The 24,650-nt window shown below is 49.4% G+C and overlaps 12 protein-coding genes across 12 annotated transcripts; 6 read left to right on the top strand and 6 right to left on the bottom strand.

The window, feature by feature from the left end:
• Positions 1 to 125: 125 nt before the first annotated feature.
• On the bottom strand, positions 126 to 1,685 carry ACHE_30221S (putative ubiquitin conjugating enzyme E2; the record flags this gene model as incomplete). Its single annotated transcript, XM_043276815.1, has 3 exons — positions 126 to 1,208; positions 1,265 to 1,588; positions 1,683 to 1,685. The coding sequence occupies 3 exons, from the start codon at positions 1,683 to 1,685 to the stop codon at positions 126 to 128; spliced, it is 1,410 nt and encodes a 469-aa protein (XP_043134756.1).
• A 986-nt stretch (positions 1,686 to 2,671) lies between these two features.
• ACHE_30220S (putative GPI anchored protein) lies at positions 2,672 to 3,252 on the bottom strand (the record flags this gene model as incomplete). The annotated part of the gene is made up of 2 exons (XM_043276814.1): positions 2,672 to 3,106; positions 3,181 to 3,252. The coding sequence occupies 2 exons, from the start codon at positions 3,250 to 3,252 to the stop codon at positions 2,672 to 2,674; spliced, it is 507 nt and encodes a 168-aa protein (XP_043134755.1).
• Positions 3,253 to 4,962: 1,710 nt separating this feature from the next.
• ACHE_30219S (membrane magnesium transporter family protein) lies at positions 4,963 to 5,493 on the bottom strand (the record flags this gene model as incomplete). Its single annotated transcript, XM_043276813.1, has 3 exons — positions 4,963 to 5,022; positions 5,109 to 5,358; positions 5,438 to 5,493. The coding sequence occupies 3 exons, from the start codon at positions 5,491 to 5,493 to the stop codon at positions 4,963 to 4,965; spliced, it is 366 nt and encodes a 121-aa protein (XP_043134754.1).
• A 389-nt stretch (positions 5,494 to 5,882) lies between these two features.
• On the bottom strand, positions 5,883 to 6,948 carry EFB1 (translation elongation factor 1 subunit beta; the record flags this gene model as incomplete). The annotated part of the gene is made up of 4 exons (XM_043276812.1): positions 5,883 to 6,112; positions 6,172 to 6,536; positions 6,802 to 6,841; positions 6,909 to 6,948. The coding sequence occupies 4 exons, from the start codon at positions 6,946 to 6,948 to the stop codon at positions 5,883 to 5,885; spliced, it is 675 nt and encodes a 224-aa protein (XP_043134753.1).
• A 363-nt stretch (positions 6,949 to 7,311) lies between these two features.
• Positions 7,312 to 9,741, top strand: hsp78 (chaperone ATPase HSP78; the record flags this gene model as incomplete). The annotated part of the gene is made up of 1 exon (XM_043276811.1): positions 7,312 to 9,741. One exon carries the CDS (start codon positions 7,312 to 7,314, stop codon positions 9,739 to 9,741), a length of 2,430 nt encoding a protein of 809 aa, XP_043134752.1.
• Positions 9,742 to 10,057: 316 nt separating this feature from the next.
• ACHE_30216A (uncharacterized protein) lies at positions 10,058 to 12,141 on the top strand (the record flags this gene model as incomplete). Its single annotated transcript, XM_043276810.1, has 7 exons — positions 10,058 to 10,427; positions 10,484 to 10,573; positions 10,638 to 11,013; positions 11,062 to 11,461; positions 11,516 to 11,593; positions 11,649 to 11,708; positions 11,755 to 12,141. The coding sequence occupies 7 exons, from the start codon at positions 10,058 to 10,060 to the stop codon at positions 12,139 to 12,141; spliced, it is 1,761 nt and encodes a 586-aa protein (XP_043134751.1).
• A 795-nt stretch (positions 12,142 to 12,936) lies between these two features.
• MSH5 (MutS protein msh5) lies at positions 12,937 to 13,755 on the top strand (the record flags this gene model as incomplete). Its single annotated transcript, XM_043276808.1, has 5 exons — positions 12,937 to 13,033; positions 13,097 to 13,298; positions 13,352 to 13,390; positions 13,458 to 13,596; positions 13,654 to 13,755. 5 exons carry the CDS (start codon positions 12,937 to 12,939, stop codon positions 13,753 to 13,755), a joined length of 579 nt encoding a protein of 192 aa, XP_043134750.1.
• A 1,895-nt stretch (positions 13,756 to 15,650) lies between these two features.
• ACHE_30214S (uncharacterized protein) lies at positions 15,651 to 17,671 on the bottom strand (the record flags this gene model as incomplete). The annotated part of the gene is made up of 2 exons (XM_043276807.1): positions 15,651 to 17,431; positions 17,485 to 17,671. 2 exons carry the CDS (start codon positions 17,669 to 17,671, stop codon positions 15,651 to 15,653), a joined length of 1,968 nt encoding a protein of 655 aa, XP_043134749.1.
• A 306-nt stretch (positions 17,672 to 17,977) lies between these two features.
• Positions 17,978 to 19,187, top strand: ksrA (3-dehydrosphinganine reductase; the record flags this gene model as incomplete). The annotated part of the gene is made up of 3 exons (XM_043276806.1): positions 17,978 to 18,124; positions 18,182 to 18,313; positions 18,366 to 19,187. 3 exons carry the CDS (start codon positions 17,978 to 17,980, stop codon positions 19,185 to 19,187), a joined length of 1,101 nt encoding a protein of 366 aa, XP_043134748.1.
• Positions 19,188 to 19,774: 587 nt separating this feature from the next.
• On the top strand, positions 19,775 to 20,845 carry ACHE_30212A (sterol desaturase family protein; the record flags this gene model as incomplete). Its single annotated transcript, XM_043276805.1, has 2 exons — positions 19,775 to 20,254; positions 20,315 to 20,845. The coding sequence occupies 2 exons, from the start codon at positions 19,775 to 19,777 to the stop codon at positions 20,843 to 20,845; spliced, it is 1,011 nt and encodes a 336-aa protein (XP_043134747.1).
• A 615-nt stretch (positions 20,846 to 21,460) lies between these two features.
• On the bottom strand, positions 21,461 to 22,482 carry ACHE_30211S (60S ribosomal protein eL6; the record flags this gene model as incomplete). Its single annotated transcript, XM_043276804.1, has 3 exons — positions 21,461 to 21,613; positions 21,751 to 22,086; positions 22,363 to 22,482. The coding sequence occupies 3 exons, from the start codon at positions 22,480 to 22,482 to the stop codon at positions 21,461 to 21,463; spliced, it is 609 nt and encodes a 202-aa protein (XP_043134746.1).
• A 388-nt stretch (positions 22,483 to 22,870) lies between these two features.
• ACHE_30210A (uncharacterized protein) lies at positions 22,871 to 24,256 on the top strand (the record flags this gene model as incomplete). Its single annotated transcript, XM_043276803.1, has 3 exons — positions 22,871 to 22,921; positions 22,997 to 23,550; positions 23,722 to 24,256. 3 exons carry the CDS (start codon positions 22,871 to 22,873, stop codon positions 24,254 to 24,256), a joined length of 1,140 nt encoding a protein of 379 aa, XP_043134745.1.
• Positions 24,257 to 24,650: the final 394 nt, after the last annotated feature.

The following is a 24,650-nucleotide window of genomic DNA, read 5'->3' as shown; positions in this document are numbered from 1 at the left end:
AAATCGAACCCCAACACCAACTGCAATGCTAAGCCCGAGTACCCTTCAAAGATAGTAATAATAAGAACAGCAAAAATGATAATAACCATCATAGAAAGTAACAATGAAACCCCAAAATGAATGACTTATAATCTTCGAAGTCCGATCCGCGGCTTAGACACCTTCCTAGTCCCGGAGACGGACCGCGTAGCACCTTTAGCCTTGGCCCCCTTCAATCTGGTCGGAGCGGTAGCCGGGGAAACAGAAAGAGAAGCAGACCCAGACGAAGAGGCAGATGATAATGTAGGAATAGGATGGGTGTTAGGATTAGGGTTCGTAGCCGCATTAGCGCCGCTGTAATAATTCCTCCGCGCCGCTTTACCAAGATCCTTGTTCGTATCAGCGACGGTATCGTAGTCGTGGTTCTCTTTCCCGGTTGTTTTGGTACAGCGGTGGTTTGTTGATGGTGTTGGGGGTGTATCTTCGAAGATGTCGTCGCGGATGCGGCCCGAGGTATTCACGCCTTTGTTTAGGGTGGAAAGTTTGGGTGATTTTCGTCGCGAAGACGCGTCTCCCCGGTTTTCGTCTTCTTCTGATATTGAGTCTTGATGGTTGGCGGCGATGTTTTTCTCCGATGCAGTCATCATCATGCCATTTCCGTCTTCGTCTGTGTCCATTATTGTTGTTGGGGGCGAGGGTTGGTCGTTAAAGGGGGTGTGGGCGTGGTCTAAGGGCATTGTGAGGACCGAGAGGGGGCGTTTGCCGTGGACGTTTTTGCGCGGACTTGGGGGTGCGAATTTGATGGGGGAGAGGGAGGGGTCGTTTTCTTTGCTGGCGGTGGAGGTGTTGTTTTCGTCGTTTTCATTTTCGGCGTCGGAGGATGTCATGATTTCGTCTTGGTCGGTGGTCGGGGCTGGTAAGGGTTGTGTTGGTTGCGGTTGTGGAGTGTTGCCCTTCCTTTTCATCGTCACGGATTGCACCTTTGTCCCTTTTCGTGAGCGCAGTGCGCGCGAATCCTCTTGTTGTTCTTGAATGACTGTCCCGGCATCCTCGCCTCTTAATTTCGCCTCCATCACTGCATTTTTCATATCCGCGGGAACCGGCGCGTGTATCGATGTCATGACCTTAGCCTGGCGCGCAAAGGCCTCATAGTCTTCTTGCTGCAGCGCGCCAGCCGCCGAATTCAGCGCAGAGTCCGGATTCGGATAAATCAGCAAACACGATATCGTCTGCACAATCCCCAAGTCAGCCCAGCACCCGAATCCACTCCAGGGATGATACCTACAATCAAAACATCCCTCAATGTCAACTCCGGCTTCCAATCCCTCTTCAGCGTATCCACACAGACCGCCCCCGTCGTCTCCTCTACATTCGGATGCCAGATCCTCGTCCGGAACGTTGCCTTTGGCGGACTCTTAGGGTAATCCTCTGGTATTTTCAGATGTAATCGCCATAATCCCCGCATATACGGTGTGCCCTGGGGGCCAGCGAGGAGGATGGAGAGTTGGGTTAGGTCGTCGGAGGAGTCGTCGGGTGGAAAGAGGTAGTTTGGGGGGAGCTCGTCGTGGAGGGAGTGGTGGTCTGCTGCGAGACGGCGGAAGGCTGAGGGCTGTGTGTTGTATGTCATTCTGTTTTAGCGTTGGTTGGGTATGTACTGCGGCCCGGGGCCGTGGTAGGTATGGGGTAGGGAAAGCTTAACTCACCATGATGTATGTGTATTGCAATGAAGATAGACCTCGCTCGTGTTGCAGAACGCGCTTTTGATAATAATATGCGACAGGAAGGTCCGCAGCTCGCTTAGGAGGGGTATAATATAGTAGTTACCCGGTGCACTTGCTGTACAAAGTATCCCAGACGTAGCGTTGCGCTGCGTTACAATTACCAGTCGATCACAACACACTCAATGCCAAAAAGAACCCCAATGATAAACCCCAAACAAAAACAAAACAAAGGAATCCAGCCCTAAACTCTCAAATGGTAGAAGAAAATCAAAGCCGTCGCAAAATGGCAGGGGGTATGTATGTATGGAGTAAAGCTCGCACATTGAGCGGTGCGTTGTTGTTCTTTGTTTTCTTCTGGTTGCGGTGACGATTTCTGCCGCTAGTCCCGAAAAGGGATGACCGCCGCGTGACGCGAGATAGGTCATGTGATTCAAAAGCGCGTTGACGCGTTTTAGGAAGTGTTATTGCTTTCCTTATCGGGTGGGAAATCGCTGAGTGGTCTTGCTGTAGGGCTGAGAGATTCAGCATTCCGATTGAGAATACAGATCTGTGACACTGACAAGGCGTTCAATTATGCATGGTCAACAGTACTTATGTGCTCCGTGCCAATAATTATTTGTCTGTTTCACAATGCCAATTACAGAGGGTCCAGTTCGCTCTGTGTACATATGGTCCAATCATCTCTTTAGATCATTACAAGAATAGTTGAATAAAGCATGTAAGCAACTCAGTCCAAAACTTCTATTTACCAAACATTATATAGTACTAAAGTAAAACTATGTACGTCGCAGGTCTTGTGGAAGGCAAAACATATCCAACAACAAGAAAGAGAACAAGCTGCGTATCTCATCCCGAAGCTGCTACTGTATGACAGCTTCCGTTGATCATGGCTCACTGCTCTCCATCAAGGCAGGCGATAGAACGGTATATGCTAAGAGCAGGAGAACAGGACCATCCGCCTCAACTCAAGCTTACAGTAAAGCAGCCAAAGCAGCACCAGCCAGACCAACGGTCAACCCAACAGAGCCCGCAGTAGGAACGGCGGCAGCACCATCGGCGGTAGACGAGCTAGCCGAGCCGGAGCTAGACGAGGAGGACGAGGACGAAGAGTCATCATCGCCCGAAGAAGAGGTGGATTTGGTAGCGGTAGAGGTCAAGGTAGCAGTCGAGGAAGCACCAGCGGAGGACGAGGCACCGGTGGAAGTGACCAGGGTCGACTGTCCGGAGGTCTGGGAGGGGATGAGGCCCGACGAGGCACCGGCGGGGGTAGAGGCTGCGGCCTCCTGAGAGGTGACGACGGAGGGCTGCGACGTGGCAGCAGCTTGCTGCGAGGTCGCGGCTTCAGGCTGGCCAGTGATGGCGCCGCCGGAGTTGGTCTGTTCGAGGTAGCCAGTGGCGGGGTTTCCCTGGGAAGTTTAGCATGTGCTTCGTTTACTCCATGGGCAATGGGTATGTAGATCGGAGGGGAAATGGGGCTTACCACTGCCTGGGAAGACTGCTGGGCAACAGCAAGAGCCGAGAGGGTAACGAGGAGGGTGGTCTTGAAGTGCATTGTGAATGTAGTGTCACGTTGTATTCAAGAGGATTATTATGGAGTGGTATGGATATGGGTATTGGGTATCAAGTAGAGTAGCAAACAATGGATATGGGAGAAAAGAAGAGAGAGCAGTTGCACCTGGCTGAAGGAGGCGTATAAATAACCTCAGCCTGGCGAGTGGAGGATAGGTGAAATGGACGTATCCATCCAAAACGAAGGGTTGTTTATCCCGCGTTTCCATTCCGGGGAAATGCTCATGCTCGTTTTTGTACGAGGATAGCTACGAATCCTTCTTCAAACCCCGACTAGTCAGTCCATGTTTGGGTTGCGTTGCGTCAGCCTTTTTTTTTTTTTTAGTGTGGTGTGTTACGACGTACTCAATTAGATTACCTCTGAAAAGGCATCTCCTTGATTCATTCCTTTGGCCCGTTTTGTTTCTGATGGGCAAAAGACGGGGAAAGTGTGAGGAGAAGATGAGCAGAGTACTGTGATTCGCCCCGGCAACAGTGATTGACTTATGGGCAGCCACATTTAAATTGCAGAAAACTTTGATCTCGTATATACTAAATGTAAGAGAACTCTTACAGTAGCAGTAGCCGTAGCCGTCCATATTAAATGCGCTGTCGCCTGTACGTAGACAGCCTACGTATCCCTCTCCACCGAGGCTTGCAGAAGTACGACAACCTCAAAGAGGAACGAATGCAAGGAGCAATAATAATTGGCTGTCAATAGAACTCTTTTTCCTTCGTTGAGCCCTTGCTGCACATCAATAATCGGGTGTGCACATTTGACTCGGGTTATTTATAAATAGACTGAGACAGTTCCCTCTGTTCTATAGCGAGTCAGTTGAACTGAGGTTGTCGCAATTCAAGTCGGATCCCGCCGAATTCTGGGCCGTGGGTTGTTATATTTAGTCATGTCCATCATGTGATGTGCAGGTTGTCTGACAGTAACTTACTTGATTAACATTGCGATGTTGTTGTGATTCGACCGTATTTGACGTTATTTGAGTGTGGATTCGTTGCAGTGGACAATCAGATAAGACAACCATGTCGATCAGCGTCTGCTCACTGGCGACTGTTCACATGGTGGCATGGTCGATCAGCTCAACAGTCAGTTTTACTTCCGATGAACAAATGGCAAATCATTAAGCGGTCATCTCATTGAAAAGTACAAGGACGCATCGAGTTCATTTCCTACGAGCTAGACAAGAAATTTCCATTATGCATCTTGACAAATATATTTCTGATAATGTTTCTGATCTTCAGCCATGTCATTTGTAATGCAATAACCTGCTTGTGTACCACTTCTAACTGTCAGCACTTCCCCTCATCAGTCTTCTTCACGTTACTTCTCATCGGTAACTCAGCACCCTGCTCCATATCACCGCATCTGCCAGGTACCCGCTGGACAAACGCACCCATTCCCAATTGAGAACCCAGGTCGAATATGCAGCTGATTGGTAGCCCAAGGTACCGTGTAGAAGCTTCAAAATCGGTCTTATCGCTCCCTCGGGCCGGATAGTGGACAGGCTCGTCGACAGAGTAGTCCATAGATGGGGGAGCTCCGCTGTCGTTGCAGGGTCCGGTTCACGACTGACGCTGCGGGAAGACATCAGGAGTAGCAGAAAATACCATAACCAGTCATTATAGCTCAACATATAATACACGTAGTAAAGAGCTTAATATCCATCCCATCAATCTCACCCCAATCCAACCATCTCAATCACTTCGCAGCCATCGCATCCTGACCCCGAATCCACTCACTAAACTCCTTCCGCTTCGCCTATACCCAAGCCACCAAATCAGCAACAATCAACCCCTAAAACTCCCTGCCCGAATTTCACCAAACCAAAAGGGACGAGAACTCACTCTAACATCCCAAAAGCTATACCTCTCCTCCAACCTCGAGTACGGATTCCTCGCACCCCCTTCTTTCTCAATTTCTCCAGCCCATTGACTCCAGCTAATCGGCTTCAATTTCTCCGCGCCAAGGACGAGGCCGAGGGAGACGACCACGAGCGACACGAGGGTCTCGACGATGATGTCTTGCGGGAGGGCGGTTGAGGTCGAGAAGCGGGTGTTGCTGGATAGAACGGTGTGTTCGTGGGCTGAGTAGCCTCTATAGTATAGAATTTTATTGTTAGTTGTGTCTTCTTTTTCGGGGATGTTTTTGTAAAGGTCTGGATGGAGAGACGTACGCATGTGCGAGCAGGATGAGGCCGAAAAAGGTGACGAGACGGGATAGAAACCCCATGATTGCTCAATTGTCACTCAATTAATGAGTTCTTCTTTTTCGAAATGGTCAGTAGCACGAGGAAAGGAAACGGGAAAGGCGCGTATCGAATCAGTCAGAGTTAGCTATCTTCCACCGACTGGCACTATCGATGCAATTCCTACGGGTGACTACACCGCCCCAACGTGCACACCCCACCATATCGAGCATCAGGCTTTTAAGTCAGGCAATGTTCTACTGAACGGTACGATAATTAAAATTGTTTTTGATTGTCATTCAATTTCATCACGACTGGTAAGGTCGGTTTCTAGTAATTTTAAGAGCTCATAACACTTATCATGATAATATAATCCGTTTCATAGACATGAAAATTATCCCTCATCACCCATTCTTCATGAAAGGCATTTCAATTACAGTTTCTGCATTGCAGCAATGTCGGTGGACTGGACGTGGTCCTCGTCCTCCTCAATCTGCTGCTGGAGCTCGTCGGTGGAGACCTTCTCGTCCTCGACGACAAGGTTGATCTGGAGCTTGTTAAGGGAGAAGGCCGTGGGGACCCTCTTGGAGGCACCCCAGACAAGACCGTCCATCTCAATGGCACGGACGTTGGCCTCGAGCTCATCAAGGTTGGTCTCGTCATCTAAAGCAACCAGTTAGCACTGAAATTCATAAGAGAACAGAGCATGACGAATCACTTACCCCAAGGCTTAACCTCAAGAGTCACAAGGGACTTGGCAATGGCCTTTGGCTTGGACTCCTTCTTCTTCTTGTACTCTGCGAGACGAGCCTCACGCTCCTTAACGACCTCAGGGTCCTCCTCCTCGTCGTCGCTGCCGAAGAGGTCCATGTCGTCGTCATCGGCAGGCTTGTCCTTGGGGTTGGTCTCCGAAGCTTCGGGGCCGTAGGCAGTGTAGGCCTTGGAAGCGTCACCAGGGAGTTTGGAGAACTCAGACTCGTAAGAGGCGATGTGCTTGTACCAGCGGGCAACGTTAGGGTACTTCTCAGCGTCGGGAGCGCCGGAGAAGGCCTTGAAGGTCACAACATCGGCCTGAGAAGGAGCAGTGCTAAGATACTGGTCAGTACAGATCTTGCGACAGTTGCCAAACGACTGAAAACAGAAAAAGCAAACAGCAAAGAAAAAGGGTGGTTGTATCTTGGAGATCAGAAGCGCGATTTCTCGCAAAGTTTTGTAGTCTTGCAGCGGGGTCTTAAGCCGCCTCTTAAACACGGACCAATTTGTTTTCATCATAACAAGGAAACAACCAAACTCAAGAGACGAAAAGGAATCCATTGGCAACGGACAGCATAGAGGAAAGGGGGATATCTTACCCAACGACGTAGCTCCGGTTGTTGAAGAAGGTGTTGGCCACTGAGGGGCACACCGGGTTAGCGACGCGGACGATGAGAAGAGAAAACCACGCCAGCAAAGGACTCACAGGAAAGGCCAGCCTCAGAAACAAAGTCGGTGAAACCCATTGTGGAAGATTATTATTTATAATAAAATTGTGGTTGGGGGACAAGGGGAAAATAAGAAGTCAAGAGGGAAAAAAAGTAGGAGTTTTTTGAGGGGGAGAGAAGCTTTCTTAAAAGGAGAGGGTCGAACGAATTTTTTTTTCGTTGACGGGCACCGATGCCCCTCCGCCAGTCACGTGAATTATTCCGGTCCGGAACTTGGTCGGCGCCCCGGGGGGAGCTTCCCGCCACTTACGGGAGGCGGTGTGGACGCTTCGAGAAGCATCCCGAGCTATGGCGTTCGCGCGATATATACTTGACCTTCGTCGGTCGAAGCATTCGCACTGAGAGCTTTCGTCGTTTTTGGATTTTTTGGATTTTTTGGATATGCTACGAACATCTACATCGACGGGTACGGTCTCAGCCATGGCGCTAAGGTCGCAGCTTGCTCGAAGTAGCCGGCTTCGGACGCCGACTATGTCGTCATCAAGCCGATTGTTCACTTCTCAGAAGCTACGATCACCTTCGCAAGCTCGATTGCTACCGTCTCAGATTCCTTCAACTACGAACTTCCAATCGATTATCTCCGTTCGTCACTATGCCAATGGTCGCCCGCATCCCCCGGGTGGCACACATCGAATGAACCTGGGAGAAGAGCCAGAGAAACCAGCACTGGAGCAGTACGGTGTCGACCTTACTGCAAGGGCCAAGGCAGGAAAGCTCGATCCAGTTATCGGAAGAGACGCTGAGATCCACCGTACGATTCAAGTCTTGTCGAGACGAACGAAGAACAATCCCGTTCTCATAGGCGCTGCTGGTACTGGTAAAACCGCAGTCTTGGAAGGATTAGCACAAAGAATCGTCAAAGGAGATGTACCGGAAAGCATTAAGGACAAACGTGTTGTTGCGCTAGACCTGGGCTCGCTTATCGCGGGTGCAAAATTCCGAGGTGACTTTGAAGAACGGTTGAAGTCCGTTCTCAAGGAAGTTGAGGATGCTCAAGGCAGCGTTATCCTTTTTATCGATGAGCTCCATACATTACTTGGCCTTGGAAAGGCTGAGGGCAGCATCGATGCTAGCAACCTTCTGAAGCCAGCGCTCTCGAGAGGCGAGCTCCAATGCTGCGGTGCAACAACCTTGAATGAATACCGGATGATCGAAAAGGATGTCGCTCTTGCCCGACGATTCCAACCAATCCAGGTTGGCGAACCCTCGGTTGCGGCTACAATCTCCATTCTACGTGGTATTAAGAACAAATACGAAGTCCATCACGGTGTGCGTATCACGGACGGTGCATTAGTGGCAGCAGCAACATACAGTAACCGTTATATCACGGATCGATTCTTGCCCGACAAGGCCATTGACTTGGTCGACGAAGCAGCATCAGCCCTGCGACTGCAGCAAGAGTCGAAGCCCGACGTAATTCGGGAGTTGGACCGTGATATCACCACCATCCAGATCGAACTCGAATCGCTCCGCAAGGAAACCGACGTTAGCAGCCGTGAAAGACGGGACAAACTGCAAGAGGATTTGAAAGTTAAGCAAGAAGAAGCTACGAAATTGACAGAAGTCTGGGAAACAGAAAAGGCCGAAATCGACAATATCAAGAACACGAAAGAAGAGCTGGAACGTGCTCGGTTTGAACTGGAACGCACGCAGCAAGAGGGCGATTTTGCAAAGGCAGGAGAATTGAGGTACGCTACAATTCCTGCTCTGGAAGCCAAGCTGCCCAAGGAGGAAGAGCAGGTCTCGGGTGCTCAAGCCGGCCTCATCCACGATTCTGTTACCCCTGATGACATTGGCAATGTTGTATCCCGAACCACCGGCATCCCTGTCAACAAACTCATGGCTGGGGAAGTTGAGAAATTGATTAGCATGGAAGACACTCTTCGTCAGTCCGTTCGTGGACAGGATGAGGCACTTTCCGCTGTTGCCAATGCAGTTCGCATGCAGAGAGCAGGCCTGAGCGGAGAGAACCGGCCTCTAGCGTCGTTCATGTTCCTTGGCCCTACTGGTGTCGGAAAAACAGAGCTTTGCAAGAAGATGGCCGAATTTCTGTTTTCTACTGAGTCCGCTGTTGTGCGCTTCGACATGAGTGAATTCCAGGAGAAGCATACGATTAGCCGTCTGATTGGATCACCAGCTGGATACGTCGGATATGACGATGCTGGTCAGCTGACTGAGGCCGTGAGACGGAAGCCGTATGCGGTACTTCTGTTTGATGAGTTTGAGAAGGCTCACCGCGATATCTCCTCCCTGCTATTACAAGTTCTCGACGAAGGCTTCCTCACAGACGCTCAGGGCCACAAGGTTGACTTCCGGAACACTCTCATCGTCCTGACTTCCAATCTTGGTGCCGATATCCTTGTCGGTGCTGATCCTTTGCACTCTTACAAGGACTATGGTGACGCAGAAATCTCTCCAGAAATCAAGAGTGCGGTCATGGATGTGGTGCAAACTGCGTATCCACCAGAGTTCCTCAACCGTATCGATGAGTTCATTGTCTTCAAGAGACTTTCTAAGGAGGCTCTTAGAGATATTGTCAACATTAGAATCAAGGAGTTGCAGTCGAGACTCGACGATCGCCGGATGGTTTTGCAGGTTGACGACGAGATCAAAGACTGGCTCTGCGAGAAAGGCTATGATCCCAAATTCGGAGCTCGTCCTCTCAACCGCTTGATATCCAAGGAAATTGGAAATAGACTTGCAGACAGGATTATTCGCGGACAGGTTACCAGTGGCCAAACTGCTCGTGTCACGTTTAACGATGATAAGACCGCACTTCAAGTCTCTGCAGAGGGTTCTGCGGAGACATAAAAAAAGAGAGAAGACAAAAAAAAATTTTTTTTGACATGAATTTGGTACCATTTTTTAACGACATGTATGAGCAATTGCTTGACTGGGATTTATGGAAGATCTGGGTTTTGTAATATTATGGACTCCCATCTTTGTACTATATAGCATCTCTTCTGTACAGATATGAATGTAATGATTATTGAAAATTGCACTGGGATTACAGCAAAGCATGGAGTAGACTAGGGCTGACCATTCGCCATCTTCTTTTCCGTCGCCGACTACAAGCCTCAACAACTACGCATTCCCCATCAACTACTACAACATCTATATATACACTATGGATCAATCTACCAGAAAAAGACGACAAACAGCGAATTCCCCATATATTACACCCCGCTCTTACAACCACAGATGTGATGATCGTGATGGCACACCGACCCTGGACCCAGGTTCCACCTCACGCGTCCGTTTCCCCAACTCGCAGAGGTCCTCTGCAACAAGACCATTGATATCACGAAGCTCTATAAGCAACGTGATCGATGATGAGATACTACAGCAGTCTATCGATGACGATCTCAGTCAAGTGATTGTGGCGATCGACATGCGTGATTCGGGGACTGTTGGTTGCTCCTACTACTCAGCTCAGGAAGAGACGCTCTACCTGATGGGAGATATCCGTTTTGCGGGAAATGAGACAATCGATACTTGTTCGTGTCTATATTTCGCGTTTAGGATATTGTCAAAGTGCTGACAGAATTGGTAGTAATCCTTCAGACGAAACCTACCGTGCTCCTGGCCTCCGCTCGCGTCGATTATCTTACAAACAGACGACAGAACTCTGGACAAGAAGATGGTTAGAGAAGAAAAACATCATTTTTGATCTTCTGTACATGCTACTGACGACTAGGTATCAACAGGGACCGAAATGTACCTCCCCTACCAGCTCGATATCCGCCCATCCCAAGAATTCAGCGGCTCCAACGCCAAAAGCAAGCTGACAGCTCTCGAGATATCCGCTACGCACGAACAACGCATGCAATTTCTCGTACCACATGGCGGGATAATTGGGCCTGAGGAGATGGAAACAGAGGCTACGGGATTTACGCTGCAAGAAGGACGACTGCTACACATGTCTAGTTCAGTCGATATGGAGAACGCTGTTACAATTGGCTGCGCTGGGGCTATTTTTACCCACCTACAGAAGCGAAGGGCTACAGATATAATCCCCGGAAACAGAGCTTCTGATTTGTTCAGGATCAACTCTGTTAGGATGTTCGGATTGAAGAATACCATGTGAGACTCCTTAATAGGTGTCGTGGATCAGGGTCTAACATACAATAGGTTCATCAATGGCAACGCCCTATTGTCACTCCAGATATTGCAGTCCGAATCTCATCCTAGTATGTTCAACCAGGGCCCGGGCAAGAAGTCATCTTCGTCGAAGGAAGGCCTGTCAATATACGGCATATTTCACCGCTTCGTAAGTACATCCCAGGGGAGAAATCGACTGCGACAGGACTTCCTTCGTCCCAGTACGAACATCGATACTATTCGCGAACGACACAACTTTATAAGCGTGCTCCTACAATCGGATAATTTCAACTGCTTGGAGAAGATGACGAAGAGTCTGAAGCACATCAAGAATCTTCGCCCTGTTATGATAAACCTTCGCAAGGGTATTAGCACGGGGAGTGCAAAGGTTACTGGCTTCAAAACTACCGTTTGGGCAACGCTATTGGCTGTAGGCTATCTTTTCTCATCTCATGGATGCAACATATTTACGGTTTTCTGGTAGTTCGCTTTCTATGGAATCGACATCAATGAAGCCCTAAGGGAGCTCTCCGGTGCAAATGCACTAGCGCTGAGAAGCAAAGTGAGTAAGAAAAGCTCTTCTCGGTGCTAATATGCGTATTTTTAATTCGAACCAGGCAATGCAAATCTTTGAATCAGCGCAGTTATACAGGGTTGGAAGAATGATACAAGAAATAGTAAGTGCTCTTCTGTCTTTTGCCTAGAAGCAAATTGACCTCCTAGGTCGACATCGATGGCTCCGATGAACAGAGCAGAACCATTGTGAAACCAGGATTAGATCGCGAACTCGACATGATGAAGGACAATTATGACGGATTGAACAGCTTACTAAAACAGGTTGCAATGGAGATCGCTACTACAATCCCAGAGGGCTTCGGCATTGACGTGAACGTGATATACTTCCCCCAACTTGGCTTCAATATTGCGATTCCTCTCAATGACCGGGGCGAGCCTTCCTTCAATGGCGCTGGCGAGGACTGGGAGTTGATATTCATTACAGAGAACCGAGCATACTTCAAGGACTTACGGATGAGAGAGATGGATGATAGATTGGGTGACATTTATGGACTGATTTGTGGCAAGTCAAGAGTAGACGTCCCTGACAGATAGTGCGCTAATTGTCATTGGCTTTTAGAGAAAGAAATAGAGATCGTTTATGATTTAGCACAAAGAGTGCTTCGATTTGAAGACGTGCTCGTGGAAGCGTCCGATATATGTGGTCAAATTGACAGGTACATGCTTCGACGCTTGACAACGGCTGAGGCTTACATCGAACAGTCTTGTTGCAATGACTCAAGCAGCAAGTTGCTACAAGCTAGTGCGACCAAAGGTTGTACAAGAGAACGTTATCAAAATTAAAGGCGGACGGTGGGTCGATTCAATGCCAACTCCATGGGTCGTATCGTGCATTAACATGGTACAGCCATATGCTTCAAGAACTTATTGTCCCTTCATACGTTCCAAATGATACATTTATTATAGGCGAAAATCATAATGAACCTGCCTCGGACGAAGAATCGGAGACCCTGTCTGAAGCGCCAGAGACGAGCCGTGGACCGAGCATGTTGCTACTTACAGGTCCCAACTATTCTGGAAAAAGTGTTTATATGAAGCAAGTAAGTGGGCTCGGATCTGTGCGCGTGGGTACCCTTTAACTGCTAGACAGGTTGCTCTGATTATCTATCTCGCACAAGTTGGAAGGTATGTGGCCCACGTATCGTGTCTATAGCGAGTATAGGCCTGAAAATAGCAGCTTCGTCCCCGCGGAGAGTGCAGAGCTTGGTATAACGGATAATATCATGGTGAAGATGAACACCCAGGAAAGCGTCTCTAAGGTAGGGAACTATTAAAGCAGTGGTCTTTGGACGCATAATGATCATTCTATCCCAGATCCAAAGCACGTTCATGAATGATCTACAACAAGTTTCCCTTGCCTTGAAGAAAGTTACCAGTCGCAGTTTGCTCTTGATCGACGAATTTGGCAAAGGGACTCTTGAGAACGGTTCGTGGAGTTGGACTTTTCTTTCAACAACCGCAAGCTAAAGATCCCGGGTTTCTGATACAGATGGCATCGGTCTTGCATGCGGGATTCTCGAGCACTTATTGAGCCTTAGAGAGACCCCGAAGGTCATCGCAGCAACACATTTTCACGAAATATTCGAAAATGACTTCCTCAGGTCCCGACCTCGATTACAGCTGGGACATATGGAAGTGCAGGTCTGCGAAGAATCCCGCGATGTGGAAGATCAGATCACCTATCTCTATAAGTTGGGCATCCCACCCTCGCGTGAACAACAGAGCTAATAGATCATGCGAGTAGCTTTCGACCAGGTCGAAGTAACAGGAGTTTTGGGACCATGTACGTACAACCTGTGTTCCCTTCCATCTCCTCATACGAGCTTTCAGCTGAGACCTATGTGCAATAGATGCGCGGCGATCAACGGAATCCACCAAGCCGTCGTTACTCGCGCCAATGAGCTTGCCTCGCTCTCCGCGCGTGGTGAGAATTTGATTGCTGCTTGCGCCACATTAACTGCAGAGGAGACACAAGCGTTGGAAGAAGCGGTAGGAGCCCTATCTTGAAACACTAATGAACGCCAGCTAATTTTTCTCTGCATATAGGATGCGTTGGCTAGAAGATTCCTTGAGATAGACATGTCGGACAGCGGTGAGACAGATTGGAGGGTTATATTAGAGGAATTATTTGAAAGTCTGGGGACCTAATTACCAGTACAATGTTAAAGCTTTGCTCGCGAGAATCTCGAATAGTAACGTTCCCAATCGCCCGAGTGGTCCCAATGGGATTTATATTCTGTTTATAGGATTTAGCCACCCGCGCTCTGCATCCACGAGAAGTTGTAGTTATTCATGACCAATAGTTTTTGCCTGGAGGAACGAGTATTAGCGATAATATTTTTGTAACATCTTTTTTGACTCCCCCAAATGATTTGGATCTTGGCGCAATGTGGTGATGAGTAAACTGCCATCATCTTCTCTTCGGTTTTACCGCCCGTACAAGTTATTCTCTCGGCTTGCTTCTGTTCTCGATAACCGACCTCGCCGTCCGTTGTCCGTCGGCGCACTCAAGTCAATGGCTCTTTATAACCTTTTGTACGAGCATGTCGAGAGCGTTGAAAGACTCGGATATTACCAGCCGGGGACTACCAACTGTCAACATTGGGGACCCCTTCATGGTCGATATCGAGTCGTCCATAAGCTTGGACATGGTTCCTATTCGACTATCTGGCTGGCCCGTGATGAACCAGCAAAGAGATATGTTGCACTTAAAGTTTGCACCGCAGATTTGAAACCACGGCAGATCGGAATTATATCCACACTCATTGGTGCTCAGCGTTCCTCAGTCGGAATCCCAGGAAGGGCAATGATCCCACCAATCTGGGACGAGCTCAGCATCTAAAGGCCGAATGGCAACCATGATTGTTATGCGAGCCTTTTTTGCAAGGCTAGTCTCTGATCTAAAGGACGGCTCGTGGATCTGCTTATTCCAGCTCAATGTCTCCCGCACTAGCCGCGCAACTTGTTATTTTTGTTGAGCATATACATGCTCAAGGGTTCGTTCATGGAGACCTTCATATCATTCTCTTAAGGTACCCCCAGGCTTCAATCGGCTATTAACCGAAACGCTATATGAGGAGAATGGAGCACCAGAGCTGGAGCCGGTAGTCCATTTTAATGATGAACAACTTCCACCTGGTGTCCCATCCCATGGCATTGCACCACTATGGCTCGGAGAAGCAAGGATATCTCTCTCGCAGAAGCCAGGCTATTGCTCATATTTCGGCGAGGCTTTCTCACCCTCACATGAGCTGAATTATGAATCTCACACTCCACTTGCGATCCGCCCCCCTGAGGCTCGATTCGAACCAACAAAGCCCCTTTCTTTCTCATCAGATACCTGGTCACTCGCCTGTACCATCTGGACGATACTCGTTCAAAGGCCATTATTTGAAAGTTTCCTTGCGATACGGGACGACATGAGCAGGAACACGTCGATGCTCTTGGTATTCTGCCACCTGAGTGGTGGGAGAAATGGGAAGCATCGCAACGTAGATTTACCGAGGATGGCACACCCATTAACCGTAACCCTTTGCGATCGTGGGCGAATCGTTTCGAAGACAGTATCCAGGAACCTAGAAGAGAGTGTGGGATGCCACCTATTGACCAGGCAGAACAAGATGTTATCTGCAATGTTACGGTCGATGCTCTCATTCAGATCAGAGCATCGACCCACTGCCAAGCAAGTTCCCGAATCTGAATGGAGGGTGAAATGGGCCTTGCCTGAAATGAGAGAATTCGGGATGTAGATAAAGAACAAGGTTCGACATAGTTGACAGGGCGCGCACAATATAATCTCTGGTTCGGTTGACCTGTACTACGTCAATTATTGTTTTCCCTACAACTGTGCCTCTACTTATGAAGCCTTGCAAATATGGAACTGGTGGAAGGGAAGAGAAAATGCAAGTATACATATCCTGAGAGATTGTGTGAAGAAAAGCTTCCAGAAAACCAATTACATATGTACACAGAAAAGCCCATTTTTTGATACGACGAGCTATATCCAGTCAAGATATATCCAACATGCCCCAAAAGTACAAAGCTCAAAGTTTAACACTCTTGACCAAGTTCTTCTTAATACCGGTAAGTTCACCGGAATATCCTCCACGGCCTTCACCACCCTTGTACTGCTGGCGAATACTACCCAGTTTCTTCTTCTTGTCCTCGAACTTCTTCCTCTTCTTGACACGCGGGTTGCGCGCATCCTTGTCCCGCTTCGGTGCAAGACCCTTGTTCTTCTCGATCTGGTAGGTGATGGCACGCTTGCCATCCGGTCCAACCTCCTCTTGAATCGCGACTTGTCCACCTTGGCGAGCAGCTTCTGCGTGAGCATCTGCGCGAGCTTTCTTGTCGTCCTTGCGCTGCTTGGAGCGCGCCGCAACCATGTCGTAGTAATCGTCGGAGTCGGACTGGTCGCCGCGGATCTGCTCGGCCATGCGGTAATCTTCCTCATCACTGTCGTCGCCAAGTTGCTCTTCCTTCGAGATTTGCTGTTTACCACGCTTTTCAGCTTCGGCGTTGAGTCGGGCTGTACGGTCCTTCAAGCGCTCGCGGTATGGCAGGTCCTCATCACCACCAGCATCCCGACCAGCAGCACTGCGCTTGTTGGCTTTTTGGGCGAGCTGGGAAGTGTAGAAGCGGAGTGAACGCTTCTGCTTAGCCTTCTCCTCCGCCTCCTTGGCGGTGAGCGCATCCTCATCACCAAAGTCAGAGTCGTCTGCGTTCTTGGCCGATGCTTTTGTTTTCTGAGTCTTCCTCTTCTTGGCGTCTGTGGCCAAGGTGGAGAGATCTGCCAGGTTGGCTTCGGTCTCGCGGAGTCTTTCTGCTCTCCGGGCTTCGGCCTCTGCTTGTGCTGCTTGAGCGGCGCGCTCTGCTTTGGATAGTTTATTGGGTTGTCTTTGCTGTTTGGTCTGCTTCTTCTTCTCGGTCTTAGGCGGTTCGGGCTTGGCGATGATCTCGCTCTCCTCCATCTCCTCATTCTCGGATTCAAGGACCTCGGGAGCTTGAAGGTCCTTGACACTCTCCCACAGTTTCCTAAACTTGACGAGAGATCCCATAACAGGATGCCCCCGTAATTGTGCCGGAGGCATGGGAGACGGGTTCCCCGATCCATCTTGAGAAGACGTCAGGAGCATAAAGTACATGCTGATCGTGCCCAGGTATGCCGACAAGGCACGGAATTTTACTACGGCAACCGGTGCTGCATCCTCGTCATCCACATCATCCGCTTCCTTGGATTTTTCAGCCGCTTTGGCATCCTGCGCAAGGTCGCGATGTGTGTGTTGGAGATCGGCAAAGTCCTTTGCAAGCGGTTCGAATTCGGGGTACCTCGAGTTCAGGATCTTCAACTTTTCCTCTGCGCTCATATCTTCACTGACTTCCACCTGTGGTAACACCTCCGTTACCTCTGTGGTATCTTTCTTTGCGTCTTTTTCTTCCTTGCCGGCGTCGACCCATTCGGTTTCGTCAAAGCCAAAGTCCGCTTCGTTCATGGCCCGGAGATGTTTCTGCTGAAGTCTCTTGGCCTCCTGCTCTTCCTCCAAGGCATCGGCTTCCGTTTCGATCTGGTCGGCATTGTATAGGTCTTTCTTTGAGGAACCCCAAGCGGCGATACCCTCCTCGTCCTCGTCCTCGGAGTCCTCGGAGGGACTAGCATCACGGCGCTTGTTCTTGGGTTTTTTCGATGGCTCGCCAATCGCATCCTCTTCGTAGTCATCGTAGTCATCGGCGCCTTCCTTTTCCTCATCGTCCTCATCGTCTAGGTCGTCTTCGTCCACGTCGTCGTAGCCCATGATCTCTTCGTCCGACGGTTGAAGCATTTCCTCTGTGTAGGCAATAGGTCAGAAAAATCTTTGCAGTATGGCGCACGTCACGAACCTTCTTCCTCTAGTCTCCGTCGACGCTTCGCATCCGGCGCTTCATCCAGAAGAATCTGATCCCGACCTGCTTGGAACTCATCCTCCGAATCGTCGAATCGCTCCTCGATATAGAACTTGGTGCGCTCCGATTCTTTGGGTTTGTTATGCGCCGCGGGACGACCGGCAGCCTTTCTCTTTTTGCCCATAATTATCTCTCTGGAAAATTTCCGAACAATTGACCAAATCCAGACGTTGCGATTTTGATAAACTCCGCGATAAAAATTTGGGAGCAGAACTGCCACCGCCTTTGGGATACTAGACCATATTAGGTGTGTTTGCAGTGTTTAGCTTAAGTATGTAAGGTACCTGTAAGTTACAATATTATCCGTCCAAACAGGCGTATCGGCGGTAATACAGAGTGCAATCGCGGCTTCCTTAATCGTTGGAGAACTTCCCTTCTCTCTCTTCGCATTTTCCTCGTCATTTTTCTTGTCCCTCTCCCATCTCTCTTAATGAATCCTCCGTCCGTCTCGATCCTATCCGATTACTCACCCACGACACTGGGAATCTCATTCGTGTTCGCCAGTATTATTATATATACAGCCGTTACCAAGATGCTCGGTCTGGGCTCTAAAAACGAATTCGAGGTTGATGACAGGGTGAGACTCGCTGCACATTCTTCTAATACCAAATTGCTAATTGCCTCTTTTTGGTAGACTGTGATCATCACCGGTGGTTCCGATGGAATGGGAAAGTCTGTCGCCTGTCAACTTGCGGCCAAAGGTGCAAATATTGTGATTGTCGCGCGCACCACCTCGAAGCTTAAGGCAGCACTAGAGACTATTAAGGTAGGGTTGCTATTCATTTCACCAGAATCACTGACACTAACGCTGTCATCAGGCTTCCGCGACGCACACCGCTCGACAGAGATTCCACTACATCAGCGCCGACCTGACCAAAGCCGCGGATTGCACACGGGTTATTGACGAAGTCACCAGCTGGAATAACGGGGCTCCTCCGGAAGTTGTCTGGTGCTGCGCTGGATACTGTAACCCCGGGTTTTTTGTTGACACACCGGTTGATACCTTGAGAAACCAGATGGATACAGTGTATTGGACCGCTGCAAACACCGCCCATGCGACATTGAGAAGCTGGCTTGCCCCCGTCGCCGCTCAAGATCGAAGCCCGAGACCTAGACGACATCTAATCTTTACATGCTCCACTCTCGCCTTCGTTCCTGTTGCCGGTTACGGACCCTACTCGCCTGCCAAAGCTGCGATTCGCTCCCTGTCCGATACTCTGAGCCAAGAGATTGAAATGTATAACGGTGCTCGGAGTAGCATGCACGATGGTCCGGCTGCGGACATCAAGGTCCATACCATCTTCCCAATGGGGATCTTGAGTCCAGGATTTGATAATGAAGAGAAGATAAAGCCTGGGCTTACGAAGCAGTTGGAAGAAGCCGACAAGCCACAAAGTCCGCAAGAGGTTGCCAGTATCGCAATCAAGGCTCTGGAGCAGGGCGAATATCTCATCACTACCATGTTCATCGGTCATATCATGAAGGGCACTGCTCTTGGGCCGAGTCCGAGAAACTATCTTGTGCGCGACACGTTGACTAGCTGGCTTAGCAACTTGGTCTTCCTTCAGGTCATTCCCGATCTCCGCAAGAAAGCATGGAACTGGGGAGTGAAGAATGGTTATTCTATTGCATCCCGCTAACTGACTTTAATCCTCGAAACATGACAGCGGTATATATGAGATACCCTTGAGCGCTGCCTTTGACAAACCCTGTATCATTAACAGTACCATCATTATACTAATCAAAGATTGCCTAATACCAGACAAATGAGACGGTTCGTTGAGGATAGAGAGCTCTGTTCGTAGACAGCATCATGTGGCTCGGGAATTCGTTTCTTGAAACCAGAAAAGAAGAAAAATTTATCAGCTATCCAGCGTTAGCAGGCTGTGAGGATCTGTATTATTTCATGTCCCATTCCTAATTAGGCAAGGTGGGCGGCAAGCAGCCGAGGACGGCGCTTGTGACGTAGCGCGTATCAGAAGATCTGCTTTTTTCTCTTGTGCCAGTGACTGACCTTTTTTGGGAATTTGTTGTCAATATTCTATCCTATGCTTGAGTGACACATGTTCAGTCGTGAGGCCCAAAGTGATCATATATGAAGCTCAATTTTGCTCCTCGGGCTGGAATCCTTCATCACTGTCGCTATCGATAAAAATTAGCAGCTTGTCTTCTGACAATCTTGGACCAAAAAAATTTTGGAAGTTCTGTATGAGAGCAGCATAACACAATGGACGCCATATTATCATTACCAGTTCTTTCGGTATTCCTCATTCCGACCCTCTCGTCATATAGCACGAGTCTCAATTTGGTCTTCTTTTACATGACCTGGTCGACACTCGTCCTGTCACATCCACCCCTTCGCGTCGAATTATTCGGAACTATAATCGTGCGCTTAATATTCTATGTGATACCGTCGCTATTATTTTTCCTGTTCGATATTCTCACGCCGTCAGCGGCCGTGGTGGTGAAGGCGCAGGGCGACGCTGGTCTTCCGAGTGGCAGCAGGCGGGGCAAGATCCGGTTGAAGGAGATCAAGATCGCGGGATGGGCTATTCTCAATTTGGCGTTTGGGATCGCTTTGCAGGGGGGCATTGAGTTGATTCGGACCAAGATATTCGTTTTGCCAAGTTCGCTGAAGGTGTCGATGAAATTGCCGATGCCTGGGGAGATGCTGAAGGATATGGTTTGTGCGACTTTGGGGAGGGAAGTAAGTTCATTTTTCGAACTTCTGAATTAACCCAATTGAAAGAGACGCTGACCATACTAGGTACTAGCATACATTATCCACCGCTACGTCCTCCATCGCGGAAACAATATCGCTGCTCAACAACACCAGTCCTGGTACCATTCGCTCCACGCCCCCTTCCCTCTCACAGCACACTACGACCACCCACTCGCATACCTCCTCGTCAATTTCATCCCGACCTACCTTCCAGCCATGCTACTCCGCTTCCACATGCTTACCTACGTGGCCTACTTGACCATCGTCTCCATCGAAGAAACATTCGCCTTCTCCGGCTACACGGTCATGCCAACAAGTTTCTTCCTCGGCGGCATCGCCCGCAGAACAGATATCCACCTTCTCAGCGGTGCGGAGGGGAATTTCGGACCTTGGGGTATCATGGATTGGATTTGCGGGACGAGTGTGGGGGATAGTATTGCGGATGATATGGAGGCGGAGGTGGAGGAGCATGAGATTGATGAGAATATTCGGAAGGCGATTGAGGCGTCGAAGAGGAGGATTCGCGAGGTTGATCAGAAGCGGAGGAGGAAGGTTAGGGAGAGTAGTCGTCGATGAGTTTATTTGGGATATTTGTATGTTGGGGTTGTGCACAAAGAGTTGGATATATATTTTGGATATGATTCACGATAATGATGATTGACAGATGTTTTACTACCCCATACTCTTATGAGATTTAAATCAAATATCAGTCTACTACTACAACAATTTTCTACTGCACAAAGGGCATAATAATAGCAAGACCCTAATTCCCAATTTTGCTGGTAATCAAAGATATATCATACTGAACATAAAACAAGCCCCTAGTTGCAGGAGCGCATGCGATAGGTATTATTTTGTTCCTTTTTTTGGTCTTCATTTCGGCATATTTTTGTTTTATGGAACCTGCAAATGGGCCACGCTGGAAGGGAACAGTCCGTGAAACAGAACGAACAAACAAAAACCCGGTTTTTTCCCGAATTAACCACACAAATCCTAGTGTTTAGAAAAAAAGAAAACGGATCCCGCATATCGAGTTACATGTTTCATGAAGCCGTTCCTCCCTGCGCTGCAAATATGCCTTCCCTAATGTTAAGAAAAAATCGGGACGCCCATTTGCAGTTTCTAGCCGCCCCTCGGAAAGAAATTCCTCCACAATCACTACCGAACCCGCGGCCGCCGCGTCACACACGTCTACCACTTCATCTCGTGGGGCTTGTCACCGTTCCGGAGGTAGAAAGAGGTGGCGAGGTAGCTGCCAAGGAACTCCTCGTTCTTGACGGAGGCCAGGACGGTCTGGTCGATGGACTTCTGGTCGCTGGCACGGGCGCTGGCAACCTGCTTCTTCTGTAGACAAGAAAATACCGTATTAGCAATTATTCGAACCTAAGCCTTTTTTTTTTTTTTTTTAATATATGAAGCGTCCGGCGATTGTCGTAGTCCTATCACGCTTTTTCCATAATCACACTGCAAACTCGACGTACCTCGGGCTTCTCTCCCTGCTTGAAGAAAGCCTCCTCGGTCTTCTTCTCGGTGGCCTTGTCCTTGGTGAAGTACTCAGGAGCAGAGACCTTCTCAAGAGCGGCCTGATCAACACCGCTGATGTCGACGCGCTTGCTGGTGGCGATCACATAGCGGGAGTTCACACGGCGGAGGGGAACACCGTTGATCTTGAAGGGACCGGTAACGAGGAGAACACCCTGGTCGAGGTGCTTGAGGAGGATGACACGCTTGCCACGGAAGCGGCCAGCGAGGAGGATCAGAACGGTACCGGGCTGGAGGGATTCCCGGAGCTTGGTGGGACGGATAGTCTTGCGGACCTGTTGCACCGAAATATCCATGTTAGAACGTTGTTCTCTGAAGACCGTAGTATTCCTGAAACTTCGTTTCCATCTTAATCCATTGGCGTCTTAAAGATGCGAACCCGTATCAAACTCATGTTCCCATCGACACCGGCCTGGACCAACTTTGGTCGAAAAAGTTCACGGTTCATTCTGACCGGCGCAATTTTCGCATTCATCCATAGGAAACGGCATCTTTCTATTCCTTCAAAATAGACCAAACCAGAACTCTTGTAGCAAACAGGGAGTACTGACTTTCTTGGGCTGCGACTCGTCATCCACGGGGTACCACTTCTGGGCCTTCTGAGCCGGGTGCGGAACGGTCCTCTGGCCCTTTCCAAACTGCTTCGTCTGGCCAACAGTAGAGTCCGACATATTGGCTGCTGGGGACGAAATGGGTGGTTGTCGACGGCGGTGGGTGTTGATAGAATTGGATGTGTGACTATCGGCGCTGCGGCCCAGGGCGGGAAATCCTGAGGTTTGTGGGAACGCGAGCCCTATCAGTTAACCGAAAGGCGCTAGTGCCGATTTGGGGGCAACTGATAGCCGCCTCAGGCATAAATACGGACACTATCACTACGGTGGAGGATACTGACTATAAGCGCAGTTCTTGGGTTTCCGCCAAAACAAAGTCCAACTGACGTATCCTGGCTGGATGGCTCCACGTTATCCTCTGAGCACTACCACCGTTTCGACTGATTTTTGTCAAGTCGAATCAGCTCTTTATTGACTTTCATTTTACGTTGATACCGTAACGACCACAATGTCGATAACTCCGATCCTTACATTCAAAGCAGGTATCTGCGAACTGGATGTAAGTTGGCCGCCATCGTTGCTCTGAAGGTTGCATATATCCTCTAGCTTCCGTTACTGACTGTACTCGTGCCAGTCCGCGAATGTGGCCAAGCCCCAGCCCACGCCTGGATACATCTACCTCTACTCCGAAGATGAACTGGTGCACTTCTGCTGGCGCCCCAGGAGCGCTCCCCACACCGAGCCCGAGCTGGATCTCGTGATGGTCCCCTCCGATGGAAGCTTCATCCCTTATGAGCCGTCCGGCCAAGCCCCCACGAACGGTCGCATCTATGCCTTGAAGTTCTCGTCTAGCTCTCAGCGGTATCTCTTCTGGCTCCAGTCGAAGTCTCAACATGAGAGCGGGAACCTGAGCTGGTTCAGCCCCCGGGATCTCAGATTGGGAGAGATTGTGAACTCGTTGCTGCAGGGTGAAGAGCTTGATATGGAGCAGGAGATTGCCAACTTGCCCCGGGGCCCTGGAGGCAGTGGTGATGACGATGAGACTATGGAGGATGTGGAGGGCGTGGACCATGATGCCAGCCACAACCACGGAGGTAGTGGTACAGGAGCAGGCTTTGATGCGACAGGTGGAGATATCAGAGAAGAAGGTCAAGAATCGAGGGAGGGTGGGGCTGAAGGTGGAAGAGCGTAGGTACAGTACATATTTTTTGGACGTTATATGCATTTCATGACATCTAGCAATTTGGGATCTTTTATTCTGTTTCTCTACCTTTATCTATCTTATTCTGCTCCTAAACCCCGCACACATTTCACCCTTGAATTGGCCTCGCGCGAGCTAATATATTCCGTCCTGTACAGAGCGAATGCCTCGTCGGATCCATCATCGGTTGTACAGGGCTTCTTGAATTCGCTGGGAGGAGGACAGAGCCAGAGCGAGAGCCAGGCCCAGGACCCTTTCACTACTCTACAGGACCTCCTTACGCCTGCTTCCACATTGCCGTTTGTTGAGGCCGCGGATGACAAGACCATCGACAACCTCCTCAGCTACTTGCCCCCGTCGCTACTGCTACTGGCTTCAGATGTCGAGGATGTGTCGGGCGAGGATTCGGAAGTCGCCGAAGCTGTTATGCTTTCCCTTGACATTTCACAAAAGAAGGACATCCTCCGGAAGGTGCTCCATTCACCCCAGTTCACGCAGAGTCTTGCCAGCCTGACTGTCGCATTGCGGGACGGCGGTCTTCCCAGCATCAGTGAAGCACTCAAGATCCCGGTGGAGAACGGAGGTTTCTTGCGTCGCGGAGGGGTGCCTTTGGGTGGAGGCGATGCTGTCAAAGCTTTCCTCGAGGGTGCTAAGGGACTTGTCAAGGGCCAGGACCGTATGGAGACCGATTGAACCCACGGAGCTGTATCATAGAGTCTGTTTTTATGTATCACGTATTAATTGACTGGGCCCGGAAGAATAGATGAACAAAAGCTCTGTCGGCAATTACTCGGTTTATTTTTATACTACTAAGTGTGGAATGCATTCAAGACATGTTGCAGACTATGATGGCGGTGATGTTATTTTTGGCAAGTAACTAGCGGGGGCCAATCTATGTATGCTCAGGTCAGCAAACAATATCCTATCGGAGTAAAAGAAGAATACAGATACAGATCTGGAATATTGCATTCGATGCAAGTTTTATGTCAACTTGTGTCAGGAAACAATGCGATTAGCGCGAAGAGAAAGAAATAAGAACTCCACGCGATTATGGTGATGCCTGCGGCTCTTCACCCTGACTGAGGCA

This window comes from Aspergillus chevalieri, chromosome 3, assembly GCF_016861735.1.
Source record: "Aspergillus chevalieri M1 DNA, chromosome 3, nearly complete sequence".
Taxonomy (NCBI): Eukaryota; Fungi; Ascomycota; class Eurotiomycetes; order Eurotiales; family Aspergillaceae; genus Aspergillus; species Aspergillus chevalieri.
The sequence above is the reverse complement of the archived record's forward strand: the minus strand, read 5'-3'. Positions and strand labels throughout refer to the sequence as shown.